Here is a 21976-nt window from a genome sequence, read left to right on the forward strand (position 1 = left end):
AAATAATCAATTAATTATATACTTTAGTTTGAGTTAAAAATAATTAATAAAGACTACACCAAAAAATAAAGATTATACCTATACATATAAATTAGCATATTAAATTTAAAGACAGAGACTTTTACTCTTCCTATTTTTTGAATTAGATATTTTTAATATTCTCTATTTTAAATATTTGTTTTACATACTATCCTACAATTAGTTAAACAATTCCTTTCGACCATCTAAACTACCATCCTTTTAATTGAATTTCAATTAATTCTATCATTTTATATATTTTTTTCTTTTACCCATGTCTAAATTAAATTTTAATTATTTTTTTAAAGAAATTGTCAATAGTTAAAAGTTGTCTTATATTATAACTTAATTGTATATTGTAAATCTAATATACTAAAAATATATTTACGATAAATTTTAATCATATAAAAATAATTATAATGTGACTAAAACACTAATATTTTTAAAGTTTAAACTTACACAGTTTTCTCACTTTTAGATTGTGACAAGAATCTATATTAATCTATTTTCCTTTACAAATCTAAATGCTGATACCACCTTTTTTTTTTGAAAAAATATTGATATAGCCTTTCTTGTTTGTTTTGTTTAGTCCCTTTTAAAAATATTTTGTGTCAAATCAATTTTTTATTTTGGAATATATATAAAAAAATTAAAAAATCTAATTCGTTTGGTTAAACAGGTAAATTATTAAAAAAAAAAAAAGACCATGAAAGCAATATGAGAAAGATATGGGTGTAGCGATGCAAAGATGGCATGGTTGTCTGAACTTTCAAACTAAGCTCCTTTCACCCGAATTTATTATGTCCAGTTTGTCAATGGTATCGTTTGCTTTTTCCATTCCTCAAAAGAGAGAGTCCACTTGTAATTTTCATCTGTATGAAGCATAAACCAATGCCATATCATTCATTAGTAACTCAGGCTATATAGTTGATACATATTGCTGAGGAGCCATCCATGCAAAGTTACTGTTGGGGAATCTTGATGGACATATTTGATATTTCCAATTAGGGAGCACATTAAGCCCAATTTTGGAAAAGTGGATACCTGAGTTAATTTATGGTTAACATTTAACACATTATTTACTGTTTGATTTTGGGCATTGATTAATCATTTTACTTTTTTAAAATTGATTAAACATTGCTAGTGTTGCAAGCACTGATCCTCTATTGAATGATCTTTGCCCCTCTGCGGAGAAATATGACTCAGCTATCAATTCAGCGAACACTTCAGAAGCAAGTCTAACTTTTTGGTGATTATTACATTTGTTCTTATTTTATGTTAATTAGTGTTTATATAGCAAAAACAACCTTCCGGGTTGGGAGCCGTTATTCTTGTATTGGAGGCGGGATAGTCGTAAGGGAGTTGCTAAAAAAGAATCATTTCGATGTGCAAAAAATTTGCACTCCCTTCTTTGTAGTGGAAACACAATGTGGTAATACTTTTTGGGGAGGAAAATAATATGCAAAAGAATTATAATTATGTTGTGCAAGAGGGTTAAAACATGATAGTACTATAGAAGTGTAATTTTGCTATACAATATGTACAACAGAATCACAATTCCGTTTTGATTTTGTTCCTGGAAAAAGAAATGTACAACAGAATCACACTTTCGTTTAGTATTCTTTTAAGAGAAAAAATGTACAAGTGTGAAATTTCTCACAGCAAAATCACAATTCCATTATACAGTAAGTTGTTGATGCACAACGGAATCACGACTTCATTATGCAACAGGTTTTGATGCAAAAGGAATCACGATTCCATTATGCAGTAAGTTGTTGCACAACAAAATTATGATTTCGCTGTACAACAAAACTGTTACATAACAAAATCATGATTTTATTGTACATTAACAACACTGGATCTAACAAACTTGAGCGAAACTTCACAACATAATCATAATTTCATTTGACCACAAAAAAAAAAAATCTGACAACATGAGTGCAAGATAGGATGGTTTGGTAATTGCCCTTTGTTGGTAGGGGCCAAGAGCAATTTTGTTGGGACCAATAATGACAACTAGTTGTAAATAGCAAGGTTGTTGCCAATAAACAAGGCTTTTTCTTCCAACAACTTTACATTTCTTTTACACCTAACACTTTTTTGAATTTTTCAAAATTACCCCTTATAATAAGCATACGATTTGGAATCCGTATGTGAATCATATGGATTGTCAATTCGTATGATTCATATGGATTATAAATCTGTATCACCTAATTTTTTTTAAAAAAAATTTAATGTTTTTTTAATAAATTTAATTATAGTTTTTTATAATTATTGCATTAAGTAAATTTCTATTTTAACCTTATTATAATTAATTTTGATATAATAATGTACTTTTTTTTACATATGTAAATTTTAAATAAAAATCATAGGTTTAATAAAAAATTATATGTGTAAAAAATTAATTATTAAATAAAAATTAATTGTCACAAAATTTATTATATAAATTTATATGTGCATTAAATATACATTAAAATTTTTAATATTATATATAACAAAATTAATTATTTTATAATATAATTAACTTATTAGTTTAGTTGATTAAAGTGTCATGCTAATAACCTAAAAATCATTGATTCGAAATCATTACGGATCCACAACCCATATACGAATTGTCAATCCATAATAATTATTGATTCAAAATCATTACAGATCCACAACCCATATACGAATTGTCAATTCATAAAATCATTATGGATTCACAATCCGTGTGAGTCTTAGGGAAGAATATTTTTGAAATTTCCCTCTCACTTGGATGTAGAAGAAAAATGACTTATACAAGAAAAACATCCCCAATAAATAACGTAATCCAAAGATGTATTCGAGTGTATTTATAGAATTTGCTAAAAAGAATTAACGTAATCCAAAGCACATTAGGATAATTTTATTTAATTATGCTAAAAATATTAAGAAAAATTAACAGCAGAATATAACAGTAACCAGTAAAATTGTCCAAACAAGTTTCTTAATCTGGGCACGCCATATTATATAATATCCTTAATTTTTTTAAAAAGTTTAATCGAACATTCCCATAATCTTGATACCCGAAAATGAAGCTATCTGATTAGTTTAAGTCTACTCTTCCTCAGTTATTTGAACCAAACTTCACAGGAGGAAATTTGCATTAGTTAATTTTGGAAACAAAATTCAACTATCTTGCACTTCATCTAATTTTAAGCCAAGGCTTCTTGTCTAGTAGGTTGCTGATAATCATCAACCCGTGCCATATTGATATTTCGAAATAGATTTTCAGTCTTTATTATCAAGGTGGAAGAGAAGGGGGAAAAGGTAACAGGTAGTGTTTATTTTTTTCCACAGCATATGATTTACAAAACCAATACTTTTTTTCTTTAGAAACCTGTAGTTTAGTTGTGTATGAATCAACAACCACTGAGCACCATGAGTTCACTTCAATGAACAAATGCTCAATACCAAGCAGCATATGAAGGATTGAACTCCTGCACATTACCTCAGCAATGTTTCTCTTGAATCACCATGTATACAATTCATAGCTGCTAAATTAAACAGATCTAACTGAAGCTTTTGCATCACATTCATCTTTTCTCCAGTATATACTTTCCAAAGTCATCAGCTCTGTAGCCTTAACTGAGGCGTTTTGGGTTCCTTGAATAAGTAATGATGCTTCCAAATCCAACCTCTTGCATATCTATTTGTAGGTTTACCCAGTGTGGAAAATCTCAACTAGCTAGCTACTTGGTTTTATAATGCCCTGAAGCTTCCATCCACCAAATCCCGCGGTGGCAAATGCCTGTTAAGATATCAAGTTAGATACACACCTTTTTGTCACTTCAAAACTGAATATTTTTACCTTTTCAAAGCTAATATAATAACAAATGAAAACCTTGCACTGTTCCAAGATACAAAATTAAGTTTTTTTTTTTATCCTAGTAAAAGCAAACTAGTCAAATTAACCCTATCAAGTTGTGTTGCTAACCTATTTTATAGCACGTTTCAGGTGGTGGGCGAGGAGGGAAGGGTTATAATGATGGTACAAACTTCAAACTTATACCTCTTGCCACTACTTGCGTTGAATACTAAAGCTTTGTGGATAATCATGTAGAAGGAAAATCCTAGCATATCAAAGATTTAGAGTTTAAACTAAAATATAATGCATTATTGACACTTTTTAACATGAATTTTTAAGACAATAGCACAATGCAAGATAGTTTCTATTTATTTTCCTGTTTTAAGACCTCAGTTTAGATGCTGACCAGTGTGGTGAACACAATTTGTCTGTTTCCAAAACAAAATATGTTCCATAAAGTCCTATTAGTAACTTTGTTTTTTTGGGGGGCAAGTGTCAGGCATAATAGCAAATAGCTTTAAGAAGCAACTTTGTGGAAATCCATGGAAGCAAAGGCTATTGACTAACTATCTCAGGTTACACTTAAGGTAACACATTGGGGCCCACAATTTATCAGATATAGGGGAAGGATTAATTTCCCGGGAGTGATGACCACAAGCAAAAGACACAAGTTATTTGAAGTCTGGAACTAACAGCTTTACAAGAAAAAGAAAAAATAAACATTTTACAAGAGAAATTACAGATGTTTCCTCCACTAAATACTCTAAACAAATTTTATGAATTCCAAAGGATGCTTAATCATACATGAGAAAAGCTATATTTCCAATGAAAAATAGCATTGCATCCAGGTAAAAGCAACTCGAAACTGTCAAGGAATGACTCTACTAAAAGCTCAAGTAATTAGGTGAAGATCATGAATAGCTTTATAACATTTATAACGTATACAAGATCTGGTCCAGAGAAGCACAAATAGAGTATCATTTCATCATCTATTAGGAAATTGCAAATTGTGATTCATGGAATTTGGGGTATGTTCAAATACTTACTGATTCTTACCATCATCCTAATATACATCATCTCAATAGTAAAACCTTGATTGAGTTAAGCAAAAAAGGCTCACTGCCAACTCTAGCAATAACAACATTTTCACTAGCCATGCATGTAGACAATTACTTCAATTACATATCCTAAATTTATAACCTCACGAAATATTGATTTGAAATCAAAACTAAAGCAATCAGAAGCTAATCAGTGCACAGGATAGTTTGCAAAAGATAATCCATAAAATATTTGCGCGTGATACTGATCCCCAGAGAATACTTTAGTAGAATAACTGAATTTCATAAAAGTATAAAAGGATGTAATCATTGATAGATACTCCAAATATTTGATGGGAGATAATAAACTGACTTGAAAGAAAATGCACTATATGCAGTTGGGCATGGTAATGGAATCAAACCTCATCCCAAGATTTCCCAGCAGTTTCGAGCAGTGCAGCATTGCACGTCTTTAATTCCACAGTGGCCCCAGAAAACATTGATGCTGCTTCTTCCCAGCCCCTATTATGTCCCATGCACCTGTATACCACCCAATGATCAAATATCCATAAGATCGTAGCTATCTTAGTTCATAAGTATCAAATTTTGTTTCTTAAAAAGCAAAATGAAAAGATATTATCCAAAAATAATAAAGGGCACTTAGAGAATTCTTGAAAATGAACTGGATTGTTTCATTAAGTATAGGCTTTATATAACATGATTGAGATAACAACCACCTAACCACATAGAGTGATCTCCAGGCTAGATTCAACCAACAGATGGGTTAAACAATATGCAATTCAATTCCTGTAGTTGGCATCCACCAAGTGATTTCTCAATTATAGCAAATTCAATCTGCAAATATAGCATCAACTAAAGTATGGTTTGTCCCACATAGGTCGTTTCGCGCTAACATGAATAAATTGAAAGACATATTTCAAATGTAGCTTCAATCATCGACCTCCACCTTCAAATATGGAAAAAAAAAAAAGGTTAGAAACCACCCTAAAAGGCAGGAATTTGTAGATACTCACATTATAGTAAGTATCTCATCCCTTGAATATCTACAAATAATTTTTTGAAGGTGCTCCGCCGTTTGCCCATCCATAGCTGCAATCGAATAGAAACTAGAAACAAAATGAACCTCAGCTTCCACCAGCTCCTGCACTTGCTCCTGCATTATCTTAAGTGTCTCCTTAGTACGCGCTGCGTCACTTCAACACAAGAAATAAAAAACACAACTCAGAAAACAGATTCATCCCAATGAGCCTCAAATTCAAATGCCACAACACAAAAAAGAGCAACAAAATTGCTAACCTAGACAAGATAAGTTCAGGAATCCAACCCAACTGTTGGAGCCTGCGGGAAACTCTCACAGCATCCTCTTTCCCAGACTTGCTCAGAGGCCGGTCATGGTCTGCAAAAAAAAAAGGTAAGAAAAAAAAATCCCAGAACCTAGGAGCATGACCAAGACATAAATACTATTCACACCGGTAAGGTAACCAAGTTTGAGACTTTAACAAAGGAATTGCACAAAGCAGAAACCACCATTTGTTAGTAGTACTTAGAAGCAATAACATTATTTCCATTGGGTTATGTTCCCAATAATTATGCACAGTTAAAAGTTAAAATTGGGAAAAGGAGTGGGTTACCGCGGAGAGAGCGGTTATCCCAGGAACTCTTGGCATGGCGAAGGAGAATGAGGCGGCGCGAGACGGAGACGGAGTCGGAGAGTGGCTCGCCGAGTTGGGTGTCCTGTTTCTGAACGAGCAGAGAGGATTTGGCCCGCAATCGGTTAGGTTTCCGGCGACAAGAGTGGTAAGGCGAAAGTGAAACGGCGCTGTTGCAGATTACAGAATGCATCTCACACACACACACACACACTCTCTGTATTAGGTTCTTAATTCTTTAACCTTACGCACACAAACATACATACATATTCCTTTTCTTTTCGTGAAAAATATCCAACAATTTTGGTAATGGCTAATGATTAATTTTTGTTAAAAAATCATATTGATATTTTTTTTTAGTTTCCAACACATTTTTTTTTTATTTTCAAATGCCATTTTCAAAATAAAACTATGTTTGGCTAAGATAGAGATGATTTTTTTTTTCTAATTCAATTTCAAAAACTCTTTTATGTTTATCTTAAAAACCAAGAAAAGAAATATGAATAGTTTTAAAAGAACACACTCTCACTGCATTTTGAAAATTTTGTAACTCATGAGTTTGATTTAGTCTTTTTGATATTTATAGTTAGTGTGAGCTTAAAATTGCGAATTTGATATTTAGAGTTAGTATTATTTTGATCAATTTTTCAAAATTACGGTCTTGGAGTGGAAGGTGAAGGAGGAGCCTTTGGATGCAGCCATTGCCTTCGAGTTTGAATGTCAGAGGATACAAGGAATGGTAGAATGAATCTCACCTATGCTTGCCTTCAATATTTTCTTCTTCTTCTTCTTACTTTCTTCTGCTTGTGGTTGGTTAGTACTGGTTTGGATAGGCCTTGTTGTTGCTTTGTCTCTTCACTTGTTGTGTCCCTTGCCTTGCCTTTGGAATTATTGTTTCTCAGTGGAGTAAAAATATGACACCTTTGAAGCATCCAAATCACAACTACAGTCATGCTCAAACTTGTTTTCCTATTAGCTATGATGAATATATACGATACATGTATGGAATACAATACGTATCTATATGACGATATGATTATTTCAAAAATATATAAAATACGATAATTTAGAAATATATAAAAAATCATAAAAGTAACATTAAATCTATAATTGCAAATCCAAATAGAAAAACATCAATAAAAACAAAAAAAAAATTATAATTCATTGTCTTCTTAAACTACTTTCTATTATTTACCTATTGGAAAAGTAATATCAATCTCCTTCCTTTTTGAAATCATTCATAGATAGAACAATTTTTATATTTGATTCATTAAGGGACAATAATTCTATATTTATATATTATATATACTTATGTGTTTCATGTGGTTGTATTGGACTTTTATAAAATACTTTAAGAGTTTCCATACTTCACCTATATGCATAAGTGAAGTATCCAAAAAGTATTACGATATCTGAAACAAATTGAATTATTAGTGTTTCATAAGTTTGGATACTTCATGAAAATGTATTGCTGAAGTATCCAAAAGTATGGTATCGGATACGTGAGACAAATTGAAGTGTCAGCCCTTCTTAGGCTATTAGCTATAATCATGCTCATTTGTTACCAAAATTTGTTCTTCAAGCCAGATTATGAGATTACTCATTAGAGACAAGGGACATGTGCATTTCAAAGTTTGTCAGTGGAGGATTAGGGACTTGTTTGCATTTCAAAAACTTTTCAAAAGGAACTTAATCACCTACTAAAAGCTTTTTTTTACCTCCTATATCTGGTAAGATTATTGTTCTAAAGGTGGACCCCTTGACATGCTTCTCCACTACAGAAATGCCTTCTCAAGTCTCAACCCCCACAAGAAGCTGCTTTTACCTTTGATTCACGCACCAAACCAGGATAATTTGAGAAAAAATTCATCTTTCCAGCAATAAATTCCAAGCAAGGTGGAATGACATGTGCCTCCGTGTACACCTGTATGATAACTAACACTTTATTTTGCTACGAGATATATATATATATATATATATATATATATATATATATATATATATATATATATATATATATATGTTTATGTTTTTCTATTCACCTGTGGAACTTTAGATTAAACAGTTGTTGGCAATATTTTTAGCAACATTTTTGTGAAACCTCTAATTTGTCATTTGCAGTTGAGGAATTTGGTTTGGTCAACATCAAAAGATGACCTATATTTTCGTTCACATAACTCAATTGTTCACTGGTCTTCATCAAATTATAAGAGATCTGAAGTCTTGAATGTATCAGTGCATGTGGCTCCATGTGAGGTAATTGTTTTTTCAGAGCTTTTCTATTGAAAGCATCACTTATAAAGAAAGAAAAAATCTCAAATTTCAAATGTGTTTTGCTAATAGAAACATCCTGTAAGCCTCTAGGAAGGTTTTACTCATACTCAAATTAGTACACTGGCTGTACGGGATAACTTGTTGATTGCTGGAGGGTTTCAAGGAGAACTTGTTTGCAAGGTGTTTTTTTTCCTATTATTTTGTACTTATCATTATTCAATAGATGTACCAGACCTACAACTCTTTTAGTTTTCTATGTAACATGGACCATGAGAATATCATGCACAAATTTTGTTCTTTTTTAGGCTTTTGTTGCACAAATTAGTGTATTGTTTTAACTTTTAATACTTTACACAATATAGATGTTAACCTTGTTTTTGAGAAGGATTTGATTTATTTCTTTATATGATTCATTGAAATATTATTGCTTTAATAAAATAGGAACAATTTGAAGTCATCCTCAATTGTTTTCCCTTGATCTTGTACATTGGGGTATTAGTCAATACATTCATGTTACTCGACCACATATATGTAATGTCCTGCAGTACTTAGACCACCCTGGGGTTAGTTTTTGTACCCACACTAAGTATGAGGACAATGCAATCATAAATGCTGTGGAGATTTATGAGCACCCAAGGTCTTTCTTCTCTTCTTTCTTATTATCCTTTTCCTTCATTTTTTTGGAGGTCATAAATTGTTGATATGATGTTAGCAACCACTGTGCACAACCCTCAAATAGCGATGCTTACTAATGATTGATTAATCTATCAGTGGAGTTGTTCATTTCATGGCTTCAAGCAATGACTCTGGAGTTAGAGACTTGGATGTGGAAAGATTTCAACTTTTGAACCACTTTTCCTTTCCTTGGCCAGTGAATGTAAGTACTTCCACTTGATTTTCCAGTTTCCATGTTTTAAATCATAGATATGGCATTATTCTTGTGGAAGATCCTACACTGACTAGTGGTATGACCAACTTAAAGTATATATAAGTGGGGACAACACTCACTTTGTATAAGCTGGTTTTGTAAGATTAAGTTAGGCTTAAACCCAAATTGTAAGATAGTATCAAAGTCTATCCTACCAGACAGTTGTTAAACATGCCTCCATTTTATATTTTTGTTTTTCTTTTCTTTCAAAAGTATCCTTTTCTAATATTTTTTCCTAAAAATAAACCACCACTTCAGCCACCATAGTTTTTCCTTATCGGTTTCATCAAGCTGCTGTAGAAAAGTGCAACACAATTACAACAGAGGACCTTCAACATAGACGACAATCTTAGATGACTGCTTTTCAATTCTGAAGGACCCACCAATTTCATGCCTCTTGTCGTCAATATGTTAAAAGTAATTTAGATACAATAATTTGAAAGTCCAACCTCACAATCTGGGGGTATTGAAGGTAGTGTTTTAGCTGTACATTCTATAACTAAAGTATTGGCAAGATTGTCAATACCAGGAGGGGGACGGGGGACCAATAAATAAATGACTACTTTTGATGGATAAATCTATTCCGTGCACACGGTTGCACACTTAAAATTTAAAACACACAAAAGCTTTAGCCAGAATTTGTACAGGTTGCTTGTAAAATAAATTTATATTCTAAGTACTAGATAGTTGAAAATCCTTTTATAGTCAATTGGGGCTAAAGTGGGTGTGCTTATGTTTAAAACCTAGTGTTAAAACAAAGAAGTATAAATTTCTGGATGGGCAACCTAAAAATTATATACGTACTAACTATAGAACGAGGAATCCTTCATTTGCCATCAATTGTTTTAGTTAGGATGAAATGGTGGAGGGAGGTAACAAAATGTAAATGTGGCAACAGGGGAATGAAGAGGGAAATTATGCAATGATGAGAGAGAGTAAAGAAAATGTGAATAAGGATGGGGGAATTTTGCATAGTTTAATTATTCTGCCCATTTTCTATGTTACTGGCTGAATTTCTTACTTTGTAAATGATAGTTTCTGGTTGAACTTTATCTTAATTTCAGTACAATTCCAGTCCCTATCAGTTTCTAAATATATATTCTTGTTGGATGTGCATTGTGGATGCATGCTGCTAATGTTGAAAAAATATGATATCAATCTCCTCCATGATAAATGGCATAAATGATAATATGAATTTGTTCTCTTTCTGTCTGCAGCATACTTCATTGAGCCCAGATGGGAAACTACTTGCTGTTGTCGGAGACAACACAGAAGGGATACTGGAGGATTCTCAAATAGGAAGGGTTGTCATGTTCTGTTTGTCTATGTTATAGATCACTGCCTGTATATTTCTATTTAACATAGCCCTTTAGAATATCATGCATTATTTTATTTTATTTTGGCTTTTGTTGCACAAATTGGTGTATGGTTTTAATATTCTAACTTATTATACAGTATAGATTGTTAGGAAATTCCACATCGTCTGCCTCAGTTTTTGGGGTGCACCTTATATACCTGTTGGACAACTTCATTTAGTGTCAATTAGTTTTAAGTTGAAATCTAACATAAATGTTAACCTTGTTCTTGAAATGGTGTGATTGGTGTCAATTTTATTTCTTTATATGATTAATAAAAATATTATTACTTTAAGAAAATATGAATAATCTGAAGTCATCCTCAATTTTTCTCCCTTGATCTTGTATATTGATGTGTTTGTCAATATTTTCATGTTGCTTGATGACACATTTTTGTACCCGAATTAGGTATGAGGACAATGCAATCACAAATGCTGTGGAGATTTATGAGCACCCAAGGTCTTTCTTCTTTTCTTTCTTATTATCCTTTTCCTTGATTTTTTTGGTTTGCAAGTTGTTTGAGCAATCACTGTGCTCAACCCTCAAATAAGGATTCTTACTAATGATTGATAAATCTATCAATGGAGCTGTTCATTTCATGGCTTCAAACAATGACTCTGGAGTTAGAGATTTTGATATGGAGAGATTTCAGCTTTCGAAGCATTTCTGCTTTCCTTGGCCAAAAAATGTAAGTACTTCCACTTTGATTTTCCATGTTTTAAATAATAGATATGACATTTTTATTATTATTGTTTTGATGGGTATATATATATATATATATATATTGCTTTATCTAAGCCTGAAATTTTGACAAATTATGAATTGGCATGACTTTGTGGAAAAAAAAAAGAGGCTCGGTTGTTGTTATGACTTTGCTAGTTTGCACTACTTTATTAATTATTAGGATACAAGAGAATGGGAAGAAGGATAGAATGGTAAAAACAGAATTATGTTTTGTAAATGACAAATGCTTGATTACAATTTGATTTGAATTATGCCTAAGTTGATACATTTTTTCCCTCTACTCTTTTCCTTTTTTATTGCTTTGTAAAGTTCTAGTCTAGCTTTTTAACTGTAGCATTATAGTTGTTGGGCTCTGTTGAACTGTTTGGTAACTGTAAACTGCCTTTAATATTTCCCCCCCTAAAAGAACAACTTTAATAATTTTATTTGTGAAACAGAAATATCATCTTGTTGTTCCTTGAAATCTAATTTCTTTGAAGAATTTGCAGAAATTCAGTTTTTGAAACCTTGATTAGTGTTCTGATTTCACACTGTTTTTTATGGTTGCCTGGCCAAGTGCTTTAGAATTTAATTTTGGTGCCATTTGACCATCTTTTAGCCTCAATTTGTACAGTTTGCTTGTAAAATAAATTTTATTCTATATGTACTTGAATGCTGAAAGTTGAATATCCTTTTCTGGCCAATTGGGGTTGAAGTGGGTGTTCTTATGTTTAAACTCGGTGTTTTTTTTTTTGAGAAAGACATGCAGAGCAGCATGCCCAAGTATAATTCAGTTTAAAACTTGGTGTTAAGACTTGGAAGTATTATTATCTGGATGGGCAACCTAAAACTATATATGTACTAACCATAGAAAGGAGAATCCCTCATTTGGTGTCAATTTTCTTCATTCTTAAAACCTTTGAACCTTCAAACTCACATTTATATCTTAGAAACTCCTCACAAATACAAAATAGTACCATAATGGGCAGAATAGATTCTCATGGTTAAAGTTTAAAAGGGAGAGATAATTGAGAACAAGTGTACCTAATGGCCGTTTGCACATGTATATAAGAAAAAATAATGAAATGGACCTGAGAAGGTGGACTGAAGGAGACATACATGTGTATGAGAGATAGGAAAGTATGCTGTCGTGAATTAGGATGAAATGGTGGAGGGAGAGTAACAAATGTAAAATGAGAGTTTCTGGTTGAACTTTATCTTAGTTTCTAAATATATATTCCTAATTTTCTTGTTGGATGTGCATTGTGGATGCCTGCTGCTAGTGTTGGAAAATGTGATTCAATGTCTATTGGTAAATGTCAAATGATAATGTGAATTTGTTCTCTTTCTGTCTGCAGCATACTTCATTGAGCCCTGATGGGAAACTAGTTGTTATTGTTGGAGACTACCCAGAAGGGTTACTGGTGGATTCTCAAACAGGAAAGGTTGGCATGTTCTGTTTGTCTATATCATAGGTTCCTGGCTGTATATTTCTCTTAGGACTCTCTTGAATGGGATGAGGGTGGGGGGTGGATGTGCCAAGTGTGAGAAGTTGTGAATGTCTAATTTTAATTTTGATTGTCTTTGTAGACTATCACACCTTTTCGTGGACACTTGGATTTCTCATTTGCATCTGCATGGCATCCTGATGGCCACATATTTGCTACTGGGAACCAAGACAAAACATGTCGTGTTTGGGATGTTCGGAACTTGTCAAAATCCGTTGCTGTTCTTAAAGGCAATCTTGGAGCTATACGCTCAATACGTTTCACATCTGATGGACACAGTTCATGGCGATGGCCGAGCCAGCTGACTTTGTGCATGTGTACGACGCAAAGCATGGATTTGAGAAGGAGCAAGAGATTGATTTTTTTGCAGAATCACTCTTTATTGGTGTTTGGGACCGCACCTACAGAAGCCTTCTACAGCTCAATCGATGCAGAGAAGTAGTCGAAATGGATGATTGTTGTAATGGTGATGGTAGCAGAGTTCATTGTGGTTTGTAATGTTGTCAGATTTAAAGTTAAGATTGTGTCCATAAATGTTTGAAGTGTAACCATATAAATCTTGAAATTTATTTGAAAATTCAACCATCAGCCTACTTGTGTTTTGTGTTTATATATATATATATATATATATATATATATATAAATTAAAATATATTTTAATACATGTATGTGTTTTATTTTATAGTTAATTAGTATATATGATGTTATAATTTGGGATATGAATTTGTGAGTTATTAGTATATATGAAATTATAATATTTATTTGGTGATTATCTAAAATAATGTTTTGTAATCATGAATTGGTCATTATCCTATTGAAAGTGGTTGAAAATTGAATATGCATGAGATATATAATCTGAATTGTGGAAGAGATATGAGATATCTCGATATAGGGATAAGATTATATATATATCCTTCATATGGAATAGGAAGAAATTTTGGATATTCATAAATACCTCTATTTGGAATAGACAGAGATTTTGATCTATGATAAGAAAGATAGCGGGACACCATTAAATGGATATGAGTTGATAGACCTTTTGAAAAATCTAAAATTCACACCGATTTTGGGAATTAAAGAGTTGAATCTAGTGATTATGAAAATCACTGAGCTATATTTGTGATAGTTGTATTGTTCGAGAATAGAATGGAATGAAGTGTTGATATTTATTTACTAGAATGTTCTATTGTTGTTGAATAAATTTGTGATTATTTTATAAGTATATGTGTACTTAATTTAATTTTATCGCTACCATGGTTGGATTTTTTGATTCCTGTGTTATCTAAGAATAACATTATTTGCACACTCTTTTAAAATTTGTTTTGTTTTTCGAGTCGATGAAAGAAATTTTTTTTGAAACGGAATGAAATTAAAATCCAATTTATTGTTAGCTCAATTCTGTAGAAGTCTGTACTTTGAGAATAAAATTGTTTATTTATAATATTTAAAGTATTTCAAACTATTGAAATTTAAAGTATATTTTTATCATGAGTTATTATTGTAATTAAAGACGTTATACATCCCAAGTAAAAAAAAGTTTTCCTAAAGTTCGGTGAAAGAAAATTATTGGAAATTAAGAGGTTCTATTAGCTATGTTCAAGCCTCCTATTTTTTAAATTATATTATTGATATAAGTATCCATTAATTTTGTCAATAATTAATTTTGATTTTAAAACTTAACTAATCATCCTTTAGTGTATTTTATTCTTCCAAATATATTTTTTATTTATAAGCATAAATTTCGAATATAAAACCTTACTTAAAAAAGGAGTTGAGCTAAAAAAAAAAAACCAACTTGTTGGTGCCTCTGGGATAAGAATAGCAGCAATTTATTACTATTATTTTATTCTTAAATATAGTACTTGTAACTTGTAAGAAGAAGAAAAAAAGGAAAAAAGAAAAAATCTTACGCCCTAATCTGTGTCCGATTTTATCAATCACAGACTCAAAGGTGTGCAGTTATTATTATTATTATCTACATATTTTTGCAAAGCTGCTTCATCTGTATTATTACGCAGATCAGATTCAGGTCCTTATCACCAAGATCCAACAACTTCTCAACCACAACGAGTTGCTATTTCCTTCGATTCACGAACCCAGAAAATTAAAGAATTAAAAAAGGTCAGATTTTTTTAACCCTTTAAGCCAATTTAATTATTCCTGCCATGAATTGCAATTTCTTCACCCCGTTTGATTTTATTAATTCAATTATCCTTTTTACTCCCTTAAAGGTTTATTTTAATTTTAATTTTGTTTGTATATATTTGCTGGAGTTCGTCTCCGGTTAGCTACGTTTAATTTATTGTTTTTGCTTTTCGAATTTTCTTCTTCTTCTGAGACCATATTATACCATTGTTTTGATTTCTGAAACTACTGAAAAAAGATATATATATATTTTTTTCCGTTATGCAAGTACATATTCCAATTCAATTTTTTTTTTTTGCTATTGCATGTTCCAATTCATTTCATGGGGTAATTGAAAATTCCCCCAAATTAATGTTATGCTGCTATCAAGCTTTGCTTATTTTCGCTTAGCTTGTCAATTTAGGTATAAATGGGATTTTTTTTTTTAAAAAAAGTATTTGGTTTTAGGGTTTGTTTAAAGTTTTTGCTGCTAAATATCTCCAAATGGTGTTCTTTGCCCTGTACAATTGAAACAATAGTATCTGCAGTTTCTAGTGCATGAAGAATTTGGTGTGTTTGGATGTTGTAATTTTTTTATATAAAATTTAAACTTAGTACCTGCGGTGTGTAGGTCATAGAATTTGATGTTTATTTTCTTGCACTCAGTTATTATCTTCTACTCATTTTAGCATACTGCCTTTATGAACTAGATATCGAGTATCAAAAACGGCATCTGGAAAACATGTCTCAATACCATGGTGATGAAATGGAGTATGCGGCAGACGATAATGAAATGGCAGAGGTAGAAGAGGATATGTATTTCCGTGGCAGAGCATTTGGTGAATCAGATTCAGATGATGACGACGACTACGAATATGACCCTTTGGTTTGTTTTGACTCATAAGCAAAACCTTGTTTGCTCATTTTAACTGTGAAAATTCAATGTTGTGTGTGGGCTCATGTGTCCATGTATTATTTGCATATGTAGTTGCTGCCTTCTGGTTTTATGGGCAACTTTAGCTTACATGATTAATTTTACTACAACGTTGCCATTAACATAATATTTCCATTTTCTTGCACTTTTCTTGGGATGGCTTTGGGTTCCCTGTTGCAGGAAAACCGAATATCAGATACCACTGCTGCTGAAGCTAGGAGGGGGAAGGATATCCAAGGTATACCTTGGGATAGGTTGAGCATTAGTCGTGAGAAATATAGACAAACTAGACTAGACCAGTACAAGAATTATGAAAACATACCACAATCAGGGGAAATGTCAGAGAAGGTAAATATGTTTTGCTTAGAGTTTGGATGCATTTGATTAGTGATTTTGAAAATATTGTGTACCTTATACTTTTTCTTCTTCTCTTGTCTACAGGAATGCAAAGCAACAGATAAAGGGGGGAAATATTATGATTTCTGGCAAAACACTAGATCTGTGAAGTCAACAATACTTCATTTCCAAGTATGTTGATTTAATAATTCTTTACTTCTAATCATGTGTGGACGTGATAATATCTGTTTCGTCTACACTCCATGTTATCTTGTCTCTTGTGGAATGACATGTGCCTCCATGTACACCTGTGTGATAGCTGACAGTTTGTTTTGCCATATGGGATATATGTTTATGTTAGATTAAGCAGTTGTTTAGTAACATTTATGTGAAACCTCTAAATTTTTCATTTGCAGTTGAGGAATTTGGTTTGGTCAACATCAAAACATGATGTATATCTTGTTTCAAATTACTCCATTGTTCACTGGTCTTCATTAACTTCCAAGAGATCTGAAGTCTTGAATGTATCAGGGCATGTAGCTCCATGTGAGGTAATTATTTTTTCATGGTTATTCTGTTGAAAGCATCACTTGGGGAAAAAAACCTGAGATTTCAAATATGTGTTTATAGAAACATCCTGGAAGCCTCTTGGAAGGTTTTACTCAGACACAAATTAGTACACTGGCTGTACGAGATAACTTGTTGATTGCTGGAGGGTTTCAAGGAGAACTTATTTGCAAGGTATTTTTTTGTACCTATAATTAGTATTTTATACATATCATTATTCATCAGATTCACTAAACCTACAACTCTTCTAGTTTTCTATTTAACATAGCCCTTTAGAATATCATGCATTATTTTTTTTTTGGCTTTTGTTGCACAAATTGGTGTATGGTTTTAATACTCTAACTTATTATACAGTATAGATGTTAACCTCGTTCTTGAGATGATGTTGATTGCTTTAACAAAATAGGAATAATCTGAAGTCATCCTCAATTTTTCTGCCTTGATCTTGTATATTGATGTGTTTGTCAATATTTTCATGTTGCTTGATGACACATTCGTAATGTCCTGCAGTACTTAGACAGGCCAGGGGTTAGTTTTTGTACCCGAACTACGTATGAGGACAATGCAATCACAAATGCTGTGGAGATTTATGAGCACCCAAGGTCCTTCTTCTTTTCTTTCTTATTATCCTTTTCCTTGATTTTTTTGGTTTGCAAGTTGTTTGAGCAATCACTGTGCTCAACCCTCAAATAGGGCTTCTTACTAATGATTGATAAATCTATCAGTGGAGCTGTTCATTTCATGGCTTCAAACAATGACTCTGGAGTTAGAGACTTTGATATGGAGAGATTTCAGCTTTCGAAGCATTTCTGCTTTCCTTGGCCAGTAAATGTAAGTACTTCCACTTTGATTTTCCATGTTTTAAATAATAGATATGACATTTTTATTATTATTGTTTTGATGGGTATATATATATATATATTGCTTTATCTAGGCCTGGAATTTTGACAAATTATGAATTGGCATGACTTTGTGGAAAAAAAAAGAGGCTCGGTTGTTGTTATGACTTTGCTAGTTTGCACTACTTTATTAATTATTAGGATACAAGAGAATGGGAAGAAGGATAGAATGGTAAAAACAGAATTATGTTTTATAAATGGCAAATGCTTGATTACAATTTGATTTGAATTATGCCTAAGTTGATACATTTTTTCCCTCTATTCTTTTCCTTTTTTATTGCTTTGTAAAGTTCTAGTCTAGCTTTTTAACTGTAGCATTATAGTTGTTGGGCTCTGTTGAACTGTTTGGTAATTGTAAGCTGCCTTTAATATTTCCCCCCCTAAAAGAACAGCTTTAATAATTTTATTTGTGAAACAGAAATATCATCTTGCTGTTCCTTGAAATCTAGTTTCTTTGAAGAATTTACGGAAATTCAGTTTTTGAAACCTTGATTAGTGTTCTGATTTCACACTGTTTTTTATGGTTGCTTGGCCAAGTGCTTTAGAATATAATTTTGGTACCATTTGACCATCTTTTAGCCTGAATTTTTACAGTTTGCTTGTAAAATAAATTTATTCTATATGTACTTGAATGCTGAAAGTTGAATATCCTTTTCTGGCCAATTGGGGTTGAAGTGGGTGTTCTTATGTTTAAACTCTGGTGTTTTTTTTTTTTTAAGAAAGACATGCAGAGCAGCATGCCCAAGTATAATTCAGTTTAAAACTTGGTGTTAAGACTTAGAAGTATTATTATCTGGATGGGCCACCTAAAACTATATATGTACTAACCATAGAAAGGACAATCCCTCATTTGGTGTCAATTTTCTTCATTCTTAAAACCTTTGAACCTTCAAACTCACATCTATATCTTAGAAACTCCTCACAAATACAAAATAGTACCATAATGGGCAGAATAGATTCTCATGGTTAAAGTTTAAAAGGGAGAGATAATTAAGAACAAGTGTACCTAATGGCCGTTTGCACATGTATATAAGAAAATATAATGAAATGGACCTGAGAAGGTGGACTGAAGGAGACATACATGTGTATGAGAGATAGGAAAGTATGCTGTCGTGAATTAGGATGAAATGGTGGAGGGAGAGTAACAAATGTAAATGTGGCAGCAGGGTATTGGATGCAATGATGAGAGTAAAGAAAATGTGAATAAGGAGGGGGGATTTTGCAATGTGGTTTAGTGGCCCAGGCCAAGGACGGAAGAGTGTGTGAATTCAGCTCGTTCTCTATTCTGCCCACTTTCTATGTTACTTGCTGATTTTTTTTATTTTTATTTTTTTGTGAATGTGGCTGAATTTCTTCTTTTGTAAATGAGTGTTTCTGGTTGAACTTTATCTTAGTTTCTAAATATATATTCCTAATTTTCTTGTTGGATGTGCATTGTGGATGCCTGCTGCTAGTGTTGGAAAATGTGATTCAATGTCTATTGGTAAATGTCAAATGATAATATGAATTTGTTCTCTTTCTGTCTGCAGCATACTTCATTGAGCCCTGATGGGAAACTAGTTGTTATTGTTGGAGACTACCCAGAAGGGTTACTGGTGGATTCTCAAACAGGAAAGGTTGGCATGTTCTGTTTGTCTATATCATAGGTTCCTGGCTGTATATTTCTCTAAGGACTCTCTTGAATGGGATGAGGGTGGGGGGTGGATGTGCCAAGTGTGAGAAATTGTGAATGTCTAATTTTAATTTTGATTGTCTTTGTAGACTATCACACCTTTTCGTGGACACTTGGATTTCTCATTTGCATCTGCATGGCATCCTGATGGCCACATATTTGCTACTGGGAACCAAGACAAAACATGTCGTGTTTGGGATGTTCGGAACTTGTCAAAATCCGTTGCTGTTCTTAAAGGCAATCTTGGAGCTATACGCTCAATACGTTTCACATCTGATGGACAGTTCATGGCGATGGCCGAGCCAGCTGACTTTGTGCATGTGTATGACGCAAAGCATGGATTTGAGAAGGAGCAAGAGATTGATTTTTTTGGGGAGATCTCTGGTGTATCCTTTAGCCCTGATACAGAATCACTCTTTATTGGTGTTTGGGACCGCACCTATGGAAGCCTTCTACAGCTCAATCGACGCAGAAATTACATGTATCTTGACTGCTTGTAAATTTGTAACCTTACACCTTGTAAGTACCAACAGCTTATGTTGTGTTGTCTAGTGTTTAGGAATTGTACCATCATAGAAAAACCGGTGGATTGCCTCATCATACATTGTAGAGCATGGCTTGAGGATGCTACAGTTGTTTGATGTACACCTTCATGCTAAATAACATTGACTGCCAATGTCTGTTTTAATCTTTCCGAAGGTAATAATGTGAAGGATGTTTGTACAGAGGTCTATAATGCAATGCTTTACCCTCATCTTTTACTGCATTTGTTGGTCACACTCTCATCTACCTTTTGGTATCTTTGCTGTATATTGAAGAATGCAACAGAGAGTGAGGATCTTCCGTATGCTTATTTATTACTAATTATCTCTTTTATAGGTTAAAGGGGAAGTTTAGGACTTGGGAGTGATAGATTATTGAATCCTTTACAAGTGGAGTGCATCTGTGCTGTTACCCTATATGAATTAAATTGGGATATAGACAGGGAAAGTAAAGTAATTTCAAGGCAACACCGGAGGCATGATATGAGTTTATAACATGGACTAGGTGGTAGGGTGTGTGTAAAAGACACGTTCAAAATAACTTAATATTTATTTCCATGAAACAAAATGCTTGCTTCTCAGTTTTCTACATTTGAAAGTGAGTATCCCGTTTGACAAGCTTCAAATTGGAATTCAAAGACACACTTAGTGGTTGAAATTAACTAAAAGTAGTGGAGGAAAATACAACCAGTTTAATGCGTGGTTGGTTTGACGTTGGAGAATTGATTTTGAGTCTAAAATTAATATTAGATATATTTTTAAATATTTGGTTTTATGTTGGAAAAGAATTCGAAATTAATTCTAGGTCCATAATTGATTTTGGATTGAAACAATTTTGAGTAGTATCTGCCTTAGATTCAAAATTTTGTATTGAATTTTATTTCTAACTTGATTTTATAATAAAACATTCAGACATAAATCATATCACTTCAAAATCAATTTCATTTAAAATCAATTTTACTAATGTTTATCCAAACACACTTAGATTTGCGAGAAACATGCTAAATCAATATATAGCAGCAGAATATGGCTAGAAGAAAAAAAAACGTAGACCTAAATTCCTTTTTGACCCAGCAAATATGACGATTTCTGTCTTTAATTGTATTTTTTTTTATTTATGATCCCTGTAATGTTGAACCTTTTGTATTTATCCTTTTGTTTTTTAATATGGAGTTAAATAAGTATTTTTGTAGCAAAAGGGAAAAAAAAAAGAGAAAAGGTTTGAGTATTACAAAAAAAAAACAAAAAAAAAAGATTAACTAAATATGGTTATATTTAGGGACCTTGATCATTGTAAGTAAAAAAGGTACTACAGAATACAAATTCGTTGAATTCAGTTACTGAACAAGTACAAATTATGCAGTTGACTTGTTATTTCTTAATGAAATGAGCTTCAAACTTGTTTATATAAATTTTACTTCAAATCAGTTTCAAGAGTCAAACCTATCATAGCCCTTTGATTCAATTGCAAACCGTGACTGGAACCATAGTCTTGTGTTTCGTTGTAGTTAGGCAAGAAAAGGGTTTTAGATGGTATTAATAATTGTAAAGGCAAATAGTATT

General features: G+C 32.4%; 2 protein-coding genes and 1 pseudogene across 6 annotated transcripts; 2 read left to right on the forward strand and 1 right to left on the reverse strand.

Annotated features, from left to right (window-relative positions):
- Positions 1-3225: 3225 nt before the first annotated feature.
- Positions 3226-6819, reverse strand: LOC114386388 (uncharacterized protein At3g52155, chloroplastic-like). 3 transcript variants are annotated; one of them, XM_028346391.1, is made up of 5 exons: positions 6534-6814; positions 6199-6298; positions 5916-6095; positions 5304-5421; positions 3226-3787 (listed from the first exon to the last, which is right to left on the reverse strand). In XM_028346391.1, the coding sequence occupies exons 1-5, from the start codon at positions 6742-6744 to the stop codon at positions 3725-3727; spliced, it is 672 nt and encodes a 223-aa protein (XP_028202192.1). In that variant the 5' UTR covers positions 6745-6814; the 3' UTR covers positions 3226-3724. The 3 variants fall into 3 exon arrangements, 1 of the variants encoding a protein (XP_028202192.1); XR_003661071.1 differs by lacking the exon at positions 3226-3787 and adding an exon at positions 5686-5848 and having other exon boundaries at positions 6534-6819; XR_003661070.1 differs by lacking the exon at positions 3226-3787 and adding an exon at positions 5619-5848 and having other exon boundaries at positions 5308-5421; positions 6534-6819.
- Positions 6820-11475: 4656 nt separating this feature from the next.
- LOC114387513 lies at positions 11476-13932 on the forward strand (annotated as a pseudogene).
- Positions 13933-15180: 1248 nt separating this feature from the next.
- On the forward strand, positions 15181-20637 carry LOC114388006 (uncharacterized WD repeat-containing protein C2A9.03-like). Of its 3 annotated transcripts, none has more exons than XM_028348332.1 (11): positions 15181-15290; positions 15363-15460; positions 16174-16349; positions 16578-16745; positions 16839-16925; positions 17150-17284; positions 17364-17474; positions 17811-17902; positions 18026-18131; positions 19729-19815; positions 19961-20637. In XM_028348332.1, exons 3-11 carry the CDS (start codon positions 16206-16208, stop codon positions 20369-20371), a joined length of 1341 nt encoding a protein of 446 aa, XP_028204133.1. In that variant the 5' UTR covers positions 15181-15290; positions 15363-15460; positions 16174-16205; the 3' UTR covers positions 20372-20637. The 3 variants fall into 3 exon arrangements, with proteins under 3 accessions (XP_028204133.1, XP_028204132.1, XP_028204131.1); XM_028348331.1 differs by having other exon boundaries at positions 15193-15290; positions 15358-15460; XM_028348330.1 differs by having other exon boundaries at positions 15206-15460.
- Positions 20638-21976: the final 1339 nt, after the last annotated feature.

Source organism: Glycine soja, chromosome 15, assembly GCF_004193775.1.
Source record: "Glycine soja cultivar W05 chromosome 15, ASM419377v2, whole genome shotgun sequence".
NCBI lineage: Eukaryota > Viridiplantae > Streptophyta > Magnoliopsida > Fabales > Fabaceae > Glycine > Glycine soja.